This window comes from Microchirus variegatus (genome assembly GCF_963457635.1).
Source record: "Microchirus variegatus genome assembly, chromosome: 12".
Lineage (NCBI taxonomy): Eukaryota > Metazoa > Chordata > Actinopteri > Pleuronectiformes > Soleidae > Microchirus > Microchirus variegatus.
The window spans coordinates 6,039,099-6,054,464 of record NC_139813.1 but is presented as its reverse complement, the minus strand read 5'-3'; the positions used below and the strand labels follow the sequence as shown (position 1 = coordinate 6,054,464).

General features: G+C 39.8%; 1 protein-coding gene across 5 annotated transcripts in view; it reads right to left on the bottom strand.

Moving 5' to 3' along the window:
• Window positions 1-3,300: 3,300 nt before the first annotated feature.
• The window catches only part of enah (ENAH actin regulator), a 179,097-nt gene continuing 167,031 nt past the window's right edge, over window positions 3,301-15,366 (bottom strand). For all 5 annotated transcript variants that reach the window (XM_083898366.1, XM_083898365.1, XM_083898368.1 and 2 more), the window contains 3 exons: window positions 12,098-12,182; window positions 10,567-10,624; window positions 3,301-8,652 (listed from right to left, as the gene is read on the bottom strand). In XM_083898366.1, coding sequence (XP_083754492.1) covers window positions 8,615-8,652; window positions 10,567-10,624; window positions 12,098-12,182 — 181 coding nt within the window. In that variant the 3' untranslated portion in view covers window positions 3,301-8,614. The remainder of the gene's footprint in view (window positions 8,653-10,566; window positions 10,625-12,097; window positions 12,183-15,366) is intronic.

The window sequence follows — 15,366 nt, the reverse complement described above, 5'->3', positions numbered from 1 at the left end:
CTAGAATTAAATTATGATGACAATGAACTGTTTCTTTAAAATAAATGAGGATAACGCTTGCGTTGTTAACTCCGAGGAGGGAAAACGTCATGCATTCAAACACCAGACGCGTCCGATGAGAATCGACCCACAACCACGAATGAATTAGTTTGCAAGATTGAGTTTAATGACCGTTTACATATATGACGCACTTGCAATTTAGCGTACGATTGTGCAAATGTTGGCCTTTCGATGCAATGCACTTTCACTGAGCAGGTGCCGCTGTTTTTCTGACCATGTTGTTTTACTGCATGCAGACGCCCAAACACAGCATTAACGCCATAGTACTTTTAAAAAAAGTATCCAGTCTTTCTCCAAAACATATGCACTACTGCAGTGAAACGTTGCCAGCAAACAAGTTTACGTCCCAGGAACTAGTCGGAGCCTGCAGCAGTGCTCCACAGCTAGCTGGAGTTAGCATCAGCTAAGCACTACTTTCCTAACAAAGAGAAGCATAAACCGATTTGCTAACGTGCATCACACAAACAGCCTCTACACGGAATCACTTACCTGAGTGTTATGTAAATAATTCCAGTGAGTAAAAGTGAAAAAACACTCCTCCAAAAAACGCGGAATATATAAAAATATCTTTATATTATTTTAGAACTGTCTCCGTTAACGTTTGACGTAAAGCGCCTTCTCCCTCCCTTTCTGGGTAAAACCCACCAGTAACCAGGAAGGCGCGAAGGCCGCTGATTGGCTGGCTTAGCGTTCATTTCAAACCGTTCTGCGAGTTGATTGGCTGTGGACGGATTTTAACTCAACACTGATTGGCTGTGAGGGAGTCACGACGACTTTGTTTACCGGTGTCAAATTACAGTCAGACAAAATGGTAGAAGTGACAGGAACCACAGTGGCAGTGTGGCACACAAAATAAACATAAACAGCAGAGATGCAGTAAAATTATAGACATTGAAGTGAACATGAACAAGAAACACCAAAGTTTTAAGTAGGGTTTAAGGATTTAAGTAAAACGAAAACCTGCTGATTTTAAAAAGACATTTGCCCAATTTAATCAGATTTTGTCCACTGTAACATTTTATTTTAAAGGCAGGAGTGTGTAATTTTTTTAAATGAGCACTTACATTGACATAGAGCCCAGTAAGGAGATAATTGCATGTTTGTGGGAAGTCTGTCATCATAATGATGCAAATCAGTGGAGCTCTGAGGACACAGGCATTCCTATTTCAAATAACTTGGCTGTCAGGGTTTGTAATGAACCGATGCACAGAGTTTAAATGTGATGCAGCAGTTGCTGTATTGCTTTTATGAATATTTCATTAACATCTAAAGGCACTTGAAGCTGTTGCATAATAAATAGCTGTTTATCCTTTATACTTGCAAATAGTGCTGGCTACCTTTATGTGGCCTTGAAGTAGCCAGTGCTTCACCATTATTGAAACAAATGTTTACTAATGTTTATTATTAATATTTGAATGAAAATACAACTAAACAATGCAATGTTTGCAGGCTACACATGGATAAACACACCTGGATACTTTGTGACCTTCTGAACATAATAACTCGTGCATTGAGTCTTAATCAATTCACATGCACCATCTGCATGTGAACAAAGTCCCTCCGTAGAGTCAGAGCCAGCTGCGCGCCTCACATCATTTGCATGAACAAACACGTACAGCCGTTCGACCTGACTGTTACACACCTGTCATTTGCGCTAAAAGCTGCCAAACACAACAAGAGGAAGAAACGTGATTTTGAAAATTCAAATTCTCCAATTGCAGCATCTCAGCTTGTCTCTCTCGCTGTGTGTGTGTGTGCGTGTGTGTGTTTGTGCAGCTCAGGGTGTTTTCCTGTCTCTGTGCAGCTTTCACCACCACCCCCTCCATCTGCAGGTCCAACAAAACCTCAAATGAACTGCAGACGCACTGGTAGTCCTCCCCGCGCTCCGCTCACAGGAAGTGCCAGTTTAAGTGTGCTGTAAAGTGAAGCTGCACAGGAACGTTTTACAGCCAAAGAGTTCGGAAATGTTCATCTTAAAACACAACCATCCCCCCAGAAACCTGCTGCAATTTGTGCAAAAAATGCAAACTTTTTATTGGCACAACTTAATTGCAGTAAGAACAAATACTTTATTTAAAAAGTCACAAAGCCTTTATCTACATTGTTTAATGTAAACTCAGCACTGATATATTCAAACAACACAAGAGTTGTAAAAGGATTAAAATATGCACAATACCTGCACTTTGCTTTTTCCCCTTATAACACAACTGTCTCACATCCTACGAAACAAACATGGCATACTGCATTTTCTGACGGACAGGAAGTTTCTCCAAGTGCACAAAGTGTGAAAATTAATTTTGATGTTGCACAATCAAAAACATCAAATCCTTGCAGCCAAAGAAAAAGTGAAAACCCACATTTTGCAGGACTGTGGGTTCAGATCGTGACAGCACTGAGAGTCGTTCTTTCAGCCTCCAGCACTGCAGCAGCAGCAGCAGCAGCAGCAGTTCGGCTCAGGCAGACACCCACATCATGCAGGCTTGAAGAAGAAAAAAAAAAAGTATGAGGCACTCATTTTCAGTTAGCCTTCCATTTCACGCTGTCCTCCAGAGAGTGTGAGCATGAGGCGCTGTGGAGCAGGAAGACACACTGTCACATTTAATGGACCGTCAAACTCCAACCGACCCTCAGCAACGAAGCATGTGGATGCTGCGAGGAGGGAAAGAGGTTTGTTATCGAGCACAGGAAGTCTGAGAAAAACTTAAAAGCAATGGTCTTAACATTGACATCGATTATAAGACAATAATTTACTCACTTATAGATAAAAAAATGAATAAACCAGAAAGATAAGGACCTCATGCAGTTGGTTATCTGCATTGTAGGGTCAAAATTATGGAAAACTTGTTGTGCAATGGTCATAAAACAAACAAATAGACAGTAACACAGTATATAAACAAGTTTTATCAGAACTTAGGAGGAGAAAAACCCTCAATAGGGATCAGCTCCTCCCATGGGAAAATTAAATTCTTTAAAATGTGGACCCTTTGTATGTATTTTGCACTGTTTTTGCACTTTTTTTATATTGTTGTTTGCACTTTATATACACTGTCTTTTACAGTTTTTGTATGTGTTTTTTGCATCTCCGTGAAGTAGAGATGTAATGTGTCATGTGTTTCTTGTTGTTTGAAATTCAATAAAAGTGTTTAAAAAGCAAAAGGAAAGAGTTTGTAGGGAATTTAAAATCATAAATTGAATTCATGAACAATAAAACACAGTAACGACAGATTGTATATTGCGATTTTTTTATTTTATTTGCTCAAACAAAACAATATGTTAGCATGTAAGAAAGACTAATTAACGTGAGAACAGTATGGTACAATGTGGATGATCAAAGTCTGGAAAAAAAGCTGCTTCAGCCAAATTCATCTCTGCATCTTCTCCCCACACAGAAAAAAATGGGTTTATGGACAAAAGTACAAGTTTCCATGAAGCAAACCTCACTGCAGAGGACCAAATAAGATTTCCTCACAGATTTCCAAGTGACAAAAAAAATAACATAAGCTTTTGAACAGAAAAAAAACAGTCTCTGTGACATTTACATGGCAATGAGGGGAACACAGGACACTGCAGCCAGACTCATCAGGACTTGGTCTAGAAAAATCATCTCGGAGAAAAGATCATCTATAAACCCTTATAAAGTCTCAGGACACAAAGGTCTGATTGTACTTCTGAGCTGTAAGAAAAGCAACCTCACAACCGTACAGAAAGAACTCACATTAAATGTAAAAAAAAAGAAAGAAGAAGATCTTGGTGAAAAGATGTTTTCTTGGTGAGGAACAGTCGCAACGTCACTGAATTCCCTTCAAATCAAATGACTACGATGAAAAACAACAACAAAAAGAAAGAAAAAATAATAATAACTGCATGTGATCATAATTACAGTCTCTAGATATTATTACTAGTCATCTTTATATCTATAACATATAAATGCAACTTTAGAACAAGGCACAGACCACATAGCTCCAAAACATTTCACCTGCCATCACGTCCAAAAGACTGAATATAGAGGGAGAGACGGACATCTTTCTCGACAAAATGATACAAAAATAAGAAAGGCGACTTTGTTGAGAGTGATGGTGTTTAGCAGGAGGCTGCCACTTTAAATCCTTTGGTGAGATAGCCACACTGTTTAGCCACAGAGGCTCTACGAGTACCTGTGTTGAGAGTTACGTCTGTTTTCTCTGCGGGTTTTTTTTATTTTATTTGTAAAGTGCAATCGATGCTGTGTAAACACTCAGGACACGGAGCGGACGAAAAAGATGGCGCGGCTTCATCGATAGGGAGCGAAAACGGTGAGAACAGATGCAAAAAAAAAAATTCAGGTTGAAGCAAAGCATTGAGGCATCTTGACAGAAACCAATGGTAAAAAATATTTCCTTAGTGTGATTTAAAAGACAAAAAAAAAACCCTGAAATAACAAAGCTATAACATCCGAGCCCTTGAACAGCTGTTTAGCAGACAGCCTCTGATGAACAAAAACCTTATAGTTGGATATCAGATTTTAAACATATGCAGTGTGATAAATCATTAGCCAATTCTTCTGACGGCCGTTTACAAAGTTGAAAGACTTGAGCTAATCTTGAGATTGGCGAGTCCACAGATTTATTACAGAACAGGACAAACTGGGAGCATGGAGGTTGAAAAACATAGCTGTTATTGATGGTGAGTTCTTTTTGAAGACGGAAATCCCGAGGTCATGGACTCTAATTTCCAGCTTGGTAAGCAACCTAGCCAACCCCAACATGGTTGATTCCAAAATGGCTGCCACTTTAAAAACACTGCTACTTTTACCATTAATATCACTTCTGTTGTATTTATCTCACAGTAAATCACATAGTACTGGTTCATTTTTTAACAGTAGACATGCTGCTACGCTGTCTGTGTGCACAAGATACAATGTTAGAACATTGTTATTGACTGGTATTGCTAACAACTTCCGAGTTCAGATGTAAATGGAACGCAGAATGAGGCAAGACGGGTCTCATGAAAAGATACAGCCGAGATGCATTATAGGAAGTGTAGACCAGAGTGTATTTAAAGATCAACTCTGGGGTCTAAGGGTGTGTGACTACATCATAGTACAAGCTCCCCCATGCTAACCCAACCCAGGTTTCACATTCATACCAGGGTAATCGATTATTAATCAATTACTGACCAAAGCGACAAGTATTCTGGTGATCAATTTATCAGTTTGAGCGGCTTTTTTTTGTCGGACAAAAAGTTCTCTGATTTCAGCCTCTCCAATGTGAATACTTGACTGTTTCTTTGCTCCTCTATGACAGTAAACGTAATATCTTTGGTTTGTGGACAAAACATCTTTAAAGCAGCTCGTTCCAAACAATGGGTCGGGACCCTGAGATGGGTCACAGATTTTTTTTTTGGTCCCTCAACCTTTTGATCAATCCTTCCATGCATCCATCCATCCACTATCTACCGCTTTATTATCCACCAGAGGGCCGCGGGGGGTGCTGTGCCTATCTCAGCTGACATAGGGTGATAGGTGGGGTACACCCTGGACAGTTCGCCAGTCCATCGCAGGACCACATATGGAGAAAAACAACCATTCACTCACACTTACGGTCAATTTAGAGTGACCAATTCACTTAATACCCAAATCTACATGTTTTTGGACTGTGGGAGGAAGTCGGAGAACCCAGAGAAAACATGCTAACTCCATGCAGAAAGGCCCTTGTCCCAACCAGGGCTCAAACCTGGGTCTCCTTGCTGCAAAGGCAAGAGCGCTAACCACTACACCAACCGTGTGGCCTTTAGGCATTAAGTTTTATTTAATTTACCAAACATTTATTGGAAATTATTTGTTTACTAATTGAGATTTGTGAGAATTCGTAACAATTATTTGCCATGTTTGCCATCTTTAAAAATCGTATAGAGGGTTTGGGAGAGGCTGCTTTAAAGGGTGTTGTCATTTTGAGGTTTGGGAAACAATGATTGATATTTGATGCCATTTTCCTGCATTTTATGAATGAAGCAACGCATCAATGAATTGAGAAAAATAACAGAAAGATGAATAGATGATGAAAATTATCATGAATTGCAGCCCTAATAAGTACACATGTGCATCTACACTCTCTGATACAGTAGGCAATTTAATGCCATCTGACCCACAAAAACTTGCTTTTCCATTCAAAGACGAGTTAAGCCCAGTTTATACTCGTTGTGTCGCTTCACAAAACTAGAACAGTCATGTAACCTTTTCAATTCATGCTTCCCTGAATAGCGTCTGTCGTCTCCATAGTAACCGCACACTATCCTCCAGCCGGCTCTTACATTGTGGCGTCCTGATCAATCAGTATATCATTCTATGTGTTTGCATAATTTGTGCTTTTTCTACATTTTGAAAATGAATGGATTTGAATTTAATTTTACTTAGAGAACAATGGGAGAGTAAAAAAAAACCAGAGGTCTGTGAAGTAGCTGAAACAATCAGGAGAGCAACAGGGAGAATATGTTTGCCAGTTGATGTCCATCAATAGTGTAAAGGTAGATTAATCAATTGGGCCAATATTTGGTATTTTTTAATAATTGGCATGGTCGAGTCACATTTATTAATCAAGTATTATAAATTATGCATTTTTTTAAATGTAGTTTTTCCATCCAACAAATATATTTGCTAGGTTTTTCATGTATTTAATATTTAGAAAAAAAAAACATATCGTCGACCTCTACATAAGATCTCAGTGTTGAGTGTCATTTGTAGCACTCAGAGTAGTGCATATGGTTGTATAAAATGGGTTTTATAAATGAATCCATGTACATATGACCCACAATCCACTCTACTGTATCAGAGAATGTATCAGACTCCACTGTGAAGTGGCCAAAAAAGTTGAAATGTTTGATTGTATCAGTGCGGCCGTCCCTGCTCAGGATCTCATCTGGATACAGAACTGACGTGGACTATCTTCTTCCATCTGCTACCTTGACACAACAGCTACAGGTCGCCATCACTTCCCTCTCTGGTTGATTGTACTCAACAAACTCAGCACTGGAGCGGAACAAACAGCGAAGGAGCAGTGTTTTCAGAATAAAGTGTCACTTCTACATGTGTATGTTGAGAGAAAAATGGCAGAAATGAAAAGGCAAAGACAGTCAGCACTGGTGAAAAAACGTAAATGGCACAAACACGTCCTCGTATGGACACCAACTCTTACACATTTGGATTGATCTGTGCACCTTTGAAAAAAAAAAGAAGCTAAATAAATGCTATGAAATGAAACATAAACAATACAAATTCACTTCAGCTCAAATGTGGCTAAAGATACAGTATCCTTGGATTGTGTGTGTGGTTTTTTTTTTAAGAAAAGTATTGGAGAAATAACATGAAATAATAATTTCTTACTTCCGTGTTGTTCTGATAAGTCAGCCTTCAGTGTCACAGAAAAACGTTGTGTCACACGGGTAACATGTGGCCAGAAAGGACAAACAGTGAAACGCGTGTGTGGTGGGATTCGAGCAACCGGGCCTTAAAATAGATGCTACACTTATTGCTTGTAATAAAACTTGTGACAGTTAATATGATTTCGTGGCAGACTTGTGACCCCCCCCCGCCCCAACCTCGTAAAAGGAAACGACCGTGCGTGCACCTAAAGTGTGACAGACAGACGGACACAAAGAGAGAGAAATCAAAAAAACGTACGAGGAAGAAAGGAAGTCATTTCTATCTACACGTCTGGCCGTGGACAACTAGCATGGCGGCAAACGAGGATTCCACAGATGAAGAGACAGACGAGAGAGAGAGAGAGACTGATTATTGAGCTACTTGATATGGCCGTTTATATCTACGCTGAGACAGACACGCTCCATAAGATACGTGGTTCCTCTAAATAACTTTACCTCTCTTTTTAACGTTCAGGTTAAAATAGTATTTTTAGGAAGACGAGCTTTACAGTGTCCTGCAGTGGTGGACTTCACCGGAGACTTGTCGGTCCCCCCATACGCACTCACTTACACACCCGCACTCGCACTCACATGTACGCACACACGCGCTACCCCTATGGCATTATGGGAAACAAAAGAGACTTTTTTTTATTTTTCCATCTTCCTCACATCACCACGCTCTCTAAATAAAACCCGCGCCCGTCGATCGTAAATCACAAGAGTTCTCTCTGAGATTCTCCGCCGTTCGCTTCTGCGTCAATGGTTAATACAGTATCATCCAAGAGTTTGTTTATGTCTGTGTGTTGGTTTGTTCTTGTTATTATAGGCCAAAGAGAGAGAGAGAGAGAGAGCGAAATCGTCTTTTGCATAAAGACCTTTCACTTCTCTCACGCACTGTCCCCCCCAGGATGAGACGGGGTGTGGGGTGTGGAATCTGTGAGTCACAGCTATCAGAGTTATGAGCGTTGTCTTTCCACCACTACCCTGTCCACTGTCGTTCTGTCCAGCGATGCTCCAACCCCCCAAAATAAAGTCCTCTGTCGTGTGATTATCATCATCGTCATCATCGTCGTGGGCCGTCTCCACCGCTTGTTGCTTATCGCTGTATTCTGCCGTTGTCACGTTGGTGGAGATGTTCTGAACAGCATGTTTGGATCCTCTACGCCGTGCTGGATTTACCCAGCTCCTCCCTGATTGCTGAGGACACAAAGTGAAGGACAGACACAAGTTATCTTTCACCTGGGCTGACCATCATCTCAAAGCTGATGCATGATATGAAGAACATGGGACAATTTCCATCACGATTATCCTGACCATTATAAAAGCAATTTGCAATATATTTTAGTTATGTTGCATGAGTTAGACGGGATTTGCAAGTCAAATCAAATATTGTTTTTCTCCATTCATAATTATCATGATAATAGACATTCGCTAGGATTAAGTTATTTTCTCAAGCCCTACGACTATAATATTGTGTGCTGCCCCTGGTGGCTAATAGTTAGATTCCAGTGCTGAACTGTGAAGCTGTAGCTACAGGAATAATTCATTTACAGACATGTAGTGGTGTGTCGGTCAGGAGTGATTCGTTCGAAAGTACGAATCATTTGAGTGAACGAACTGACTGGGATCACTTCATGAACTGATTCGTTCCTTTCTTAGTTCAGTTGAGCTCAGCAGCAAGTGTTGTGGCCGGGAGTGGAACTGCCGTGTTCTGTGAATCACTCGTGAAGTCGTTCGCCGGCCAGCCAACATGCGCCGAGTGGGGAGGGAGTGACTAGTAAGAAGAACTTTGTCTGCCGTGCTGCTGTGATTCCTTCGTGCCGTCAGTCACTGACTCAGTCATGATTCGCAAACGAACTGACACACAGAGAACTGGTCAACTGTGGCTGTGGACGTGAATCTCGCAAACGAACAGAGAAGCTGGTGAACTGTCGCTGTGGATGTGAATCTCGCGAACGAACTGACACACAGAGAGCTGGTGAACTGTCCCTGAGGACATGAATCTCGTCCGCGCTGTCACTCACTCTATGACCCGCGGCGCGAACGTACTGCACTCAGGGAGGAGGTGAGTCACGTAGCAGGGCACTGTGCTCCTGCTTAGCACTGAACGATTGGGTGAACTAATCATTTTAATGAACTGATTCAAGTGATTCAGTATACTCAAATGAACTGCCGATCCCATCACTACAGACATGATGGTATTTTTGGCTAATTATAAAGGTATGTTACCATTCTATAGATTTAGAAGGACAGAATTGTTCATGTTAATGTTATTGTAAAGGAAAAATAATAATAATAATAATAAGACTTTAAATATTAATTTATCTCAACTTTTGACTCAACAGACTTTTGAGTCAACTTTTGAGTCAACATACTGTACCCTCAACACCAGTAATAGACATAGTGTATATAATATTTGATCGTACTAAACCTACTAACATACTAAACCTGAAAAATAGATAAAAGAGAAGTAACATTGGTAACGCTTTCTTTTACAGTCCCCTAATTACCTGGTATTTAGCTGGTAAATTCATGGTAACACTAAAGTGTTGCTAGGTAATTACCAAGGGTAATAAGATAAGTAAATACAGTGAAACCGTTGCCAAAATACTGGGTAATGCACGGTAATGTACTCGGTAAGTAAAGTAAAACTGTACTGTAAAAGAAAGCCAAGCTTGTTTCCATGTAATTACACACATTTTTAGGGTTAGGTTTGTTAGATTACCCCTTGGGTAAATAGCTAGTAATTAGGGGACTGTAGGTACCTGCTTATTACCAGTTTATAACCCAATAATACACTTACATTTACCATAGTTTTGCCATAGTTTAGCTGTACATACCTTCTTATTAACAGCAGTAATAACACGCTATAATTAACTATATAGTTACCAGGTAAATGCCCAGTATTTTGGCAACAGTTTCACTGTATTTACTTTCTTATTACCATTGGTAATTACCTAGTAACACTTTGGTGTTACCATGAATTTACCAGGTAAATACCTGGTAATTAGGGGACTGTAAAAGAAAGCGTTACCGTAACATTTGTTTACTGTATATTCACTGGCTCATGCGTATGTGAAACCCTGAAACACAAGATGTTATGAAGATTACCATCAATGAGCTCTTCTTTTAGCTTCGACAACTCCTTCCTCATCTCATCCAGAATGTCCTAAACAAAACAAAATAAACAATGCAACATGACATTTTCATACAAAACAGAGACAACACAGACTCCTCCGAACCAGGCAGCTTTCATTTCTACCTTCAGCTGCCTGTGGAGCGCAGACGTAAACTGAGAATATCCTTTAGCTCTTAGGATTTAACTTGGTGAACGTACACTGCCAACTGGCGAAGGGAGATTCTCTGTCTACTTTAACAAAGAAGATAATCTGTGTGCAGGGGAAATCCCAGTGAGATTAGGCTGAAAGACTTAACTTGATGAGGCAAACATGCAAACAAACAGACAGAGAGCATATGTGGGTAATTTAGCATCAGTATCAGTTTGCACTGTGATCTTTGGCTTTGGGAAAATGACCCTGATGTTGTGTTTAAGTGCGTTTAGGGTGTCACTGGTGTCCCAGTGCTGCTGCTGCTGCTGCAGTGACAGATAGGCAGCACTGTGACACACACTGTACTTATCTAACAGCCTCATTCACAGAGGTCAGCGGGAGAAGCTGCCTTATAACAGGGACAGGCCACAGCGCACACCCACACTGTTTGACCCGTAAGAGAGCGCTGCATAATTAATGACAGAAACAACAGGCCAACCAATGAAAACTGACCTTTTTTTACAGTGTAGATCATGCTTGAAATTATTTAAACTTACAATTTTGACCCAAAATAACATGAGAACCCTAAAATATTGCAGACGTTTATCGCATATCAGCTAAATTTGAAACACATTTATTGTTAAAATACAGGTTATCTGCAATTTCTGAATAGTGCACACATATGAAGGTACATATAGTCTTTTTTATTAACGTATACTTAGTATTAAACGTGCATTATGTAATAAATTTAAAGCAACTGGCCATAAAATCCTCCTAATATGTCACAGAGACTCAGGAATAATGTTCATATAACAAACTGAACTCACCAACAACAACAGTACAGACAAAATATTTGCATTAAAAAAAAGATATTTTGCAGACTGCAAATCATGTTTATGTATTGAAATCATGTTTTGGCATGTGGCGCCACCTACCGCCATCTACCAATCATTACAGTTAGTAGAGTCTCTGCTGCCGAGCAACCACGGGTTGCCAGTTATGTCAGAAAACAAATCCAAAAAGGCCTCTGTATTTTGAATTTGAATGTATTAACCGTTTTTGGCCACATTATTACATATGGCGCCTTTAAGTTATACTCAGTACATTGTCGCAGATTTATTTTCCTTGCGATTAATTGACCAGTTGAAGAGAAGTAGCCAAACTTTTTTTTCTATTAAATACATTGACATATAACCATGTTATGCTTGTGGTGGATACAATGTTTTTAAATGGATTTTTAAGCCAAAAGTTTGGGTTTTTAACATTTGCCACTAACTGAAACAAACAGACACACACATTTAAATGTACTCAGTAGATGTTATATATAAATATACAGTATATATTATATACAGTATGTACACATTTCTTTTTACCTGTTTCAATCTGTCATAGTCCACAGTTTCTGTTGGCACACCGTTGGCAGTTAAGGATGCAGTAGGTGTCGGAGTGGATTTAGGTCTGAAAGAAGAGACAATGAACGATAAAGTGAAAAAGAGCAGAGAGAAATTGATTTTTTTAGTGCTTTTTATGACAAAATACAACACAGACTCTGTGGAAACGTGCATGTCTTCTTTTTTATGCATTTTGATACTGCTGCATAATAATGACAGAAAGCACCAATGTCTGTTATTCATTTAAAATGTGCATCAAGTAGTTCTATAACAGTTAACACTGATCCAGGTAGTGCTCGGTCACATAGGTCTGAGCAGAATTTGATTTAGGGCCCCTCCACCACTTCAGAGTGTGCTTCATTACTGATTCAACTGCAACACTATAAATGAACATTAATTATAGTTGTGGTAATTACACCAAACCAGTGCCACTCTTGTTTTTTTTAATCTTTGAGCATTGTAAATCACAAAAGTGGCCTCGTAGTAATTTGGCACACCGTTGACAATTTAAAAAGGCCCTTGATCACATTTGTCTTTGGGCCGCCTGTGCTGACAGTAAATCATGAAAAAAACATTTTTAGAATCCCACAACACTTAAACCAATCAGGAGCCAGAACTATATTCTAACGATAATGCAAATGACAGCAATGGACAGCATTTGCATAAAATTAGCAGTCAGCAGCTTAAATGTCTGATAACATGATTATTAAAAAGAAAAGCCAAACTGAAGTTACTGCTTGAAGCATGCACACACATTCAAAAAACAAAACATGCATGTACACACACAAACTCCAGAGCTTACGAAAAAACTACAGGCCTGATGTGAGATTTAGTGTAATTCATTTATAACGTTCCTCAGAGAGACATTTGATATGTGGAAATGAACACATCCATTTTGTCCAATCCATCTCACATCCTTTGAGGAAAAGGTACCACCTATGATCAAGCTATAAAGTCTTTACTCTTGATGTTGCGTGTCATCACAGAGCGGGGAGGTGGAGCGCAACTGAGTCACTTTCAAGAGAGGAAGTGCGACAGGAAGAAGAAAGAAAGGAAGCACAAGTGAAAGAAAAGGAAGTGAGATCATTTAGTAGCTGTGGGTTGGAAACCCTGTAACTTCACCAGCAGCAGAAGCAGGAAATGACTTTTAAAGCCCTTGAGTTTTCTTCTTTTTGTGTGTATGTTTGTTTTAGTCCTTGTTCTAGATACAAGAACCAGATGAGGTGAGAAATATATTCAGGTAGATGATCACAGGTGCATTCTTTTCACTCACAGTCCAGTTTATTTTGTACAATGTCCATGAATATTATATTATTTCACAGGTAAAATTAAGTTACTTTATTTGGTCGACTTCGTTTCTACATGGAAGTGTGATTATACATCACCGATATGAGGTGTTATTTTGTGATGTTTGTGTTTGAAACCTAACATTAGGAACAGTTACCTCACTGATGGAGACAAACAGCTCCTCTGGACTCCTTTACTGTTTTTGTCAAAGGACTTTGGTTCTGGGGAGTGAGTGATTTACAGAGTGAAACAAATGCGTTTGTCTAACAGCAAAATAAGATATTAAGCTGGCCTACAGTAGACCTTATAAGCAAGACTTTTGTTAAAGGTCCAGTGTGTAAAAATGGCAGAAATTGAAGATGAAATAATTGTACCCCAATTACCTCATTACCCCCAATGAGCCTATTATATTTATACCAGGAGCCGACTCAGCTCTCAAGAGGTTGCCATTTTGGAACGATTAGCCCACTATAGACAAACTAAACATGCTAACTGAAGTTTTACACACTGTACCTTTAAGTGGCTAAAAACAGCTGCCTCTCAGCACAGGGAGCACCAGAGTGCAGTCACCTGTATGGAAGATTTGACCAGAGTCATGTGAGCTCTTGAAAGCAGTTTAAAAGCAAAGTAGTTCAGAGGCTTCACTTGAACCAAGCTCCTATTGGACGAGACCAGCTGTCAATCACACCGGTGTCCACCCATATGTGCTGTGCCATCTATTTTTCTCTAAATGGGAACATAATTGACGTCATGTGCTAAAACTAGTGATTGAGATCATAAAATTCTTTCCTGATGCTAATTTTTATATTTTTTGCAACTAGCACAGTCGCCCCCTGGTGGCTAACAGCTTGTATTGTATATACGGGCTACGGTGGTTAGCTCATCTGAAATAAAAAGTCCAATAATGTTAACAGTAACTCTTACTTCGCTCCCTAGAGATCACATTTTAAAGTCATTTTTAATAGGATGGAATAAAAAAACGCCCATCTACTCTTCTGTGTCTGAGTGCACACACACACACACACACACACACGCACACACACACACATAGCAGGGCCATATCTGCGAGTGCCTGCTGGATCTGTGCCGGCTGTATTAAGATAACACCGTGCCAAGTCTATCCAGCAATGGGTGGTCATATTTGTGTTGGTGTGTATGATAGGCTGGGTGTATAGCATGTGACGCACACATATAGATTTCCCTGTTCTGACGGAGGGGAGAGGAGGGAAAAAGGGCAGCATGCAAAAAAACGATAAGTGGAATCCATGAAAATAAAGTCCAGCACAACTCATCCAGACAAGAGACTGCTTTAAAAGCCACACGACTGAGGAAGAACTGGCACATTTCACCCGACAGATGAACGGAACCGGGCCCCTGCAGGCTGATCAAGACAACACAGTAATCACTCCAAACGTTTCATTCAGGCACAGGAACAAGAACGGCTCTCTCCAGAAAACCCCCCCAAAAAAAACCCCCAAAAAACACGTCCATCACAGCAAACCTCAAAGGGGAAAGAGGAGATTGTTTTAAAGAAAAAGGGAGTTGTCAAACTCTCCCACTGCCTTTTCTCTCTACCTGTTGGAGGAATCTGCTCCCATGGGAAATCTCCACGGAGACTCTCGTCTGTGTGAGCAGCAGAGACACTGACTTTACAAATAATGGCTTAGTGTCTGTCTATGGCTCAGGACTGAACGCAAACTCCTATAGACTGTCTACACTAACGTTAGAGCTGCAACAATTCATTAATACATTAATAATCAACAAGTAAATTAATCACCAACTGTTTTGAAAATCGATTAATAAGTTTAGGTCGGGGTTATTCGTGTTTAACTGACTAGTTTTGGTTTGTGGGCAAAAAATATGGTTGCCATTTTGAGATTTTGCTAATAATGAGAGACATTTTCCCCAAATGCTCTGACATTTTATGGATCAAACTAAATCTAATGGATTAAGACAGGGGTCTC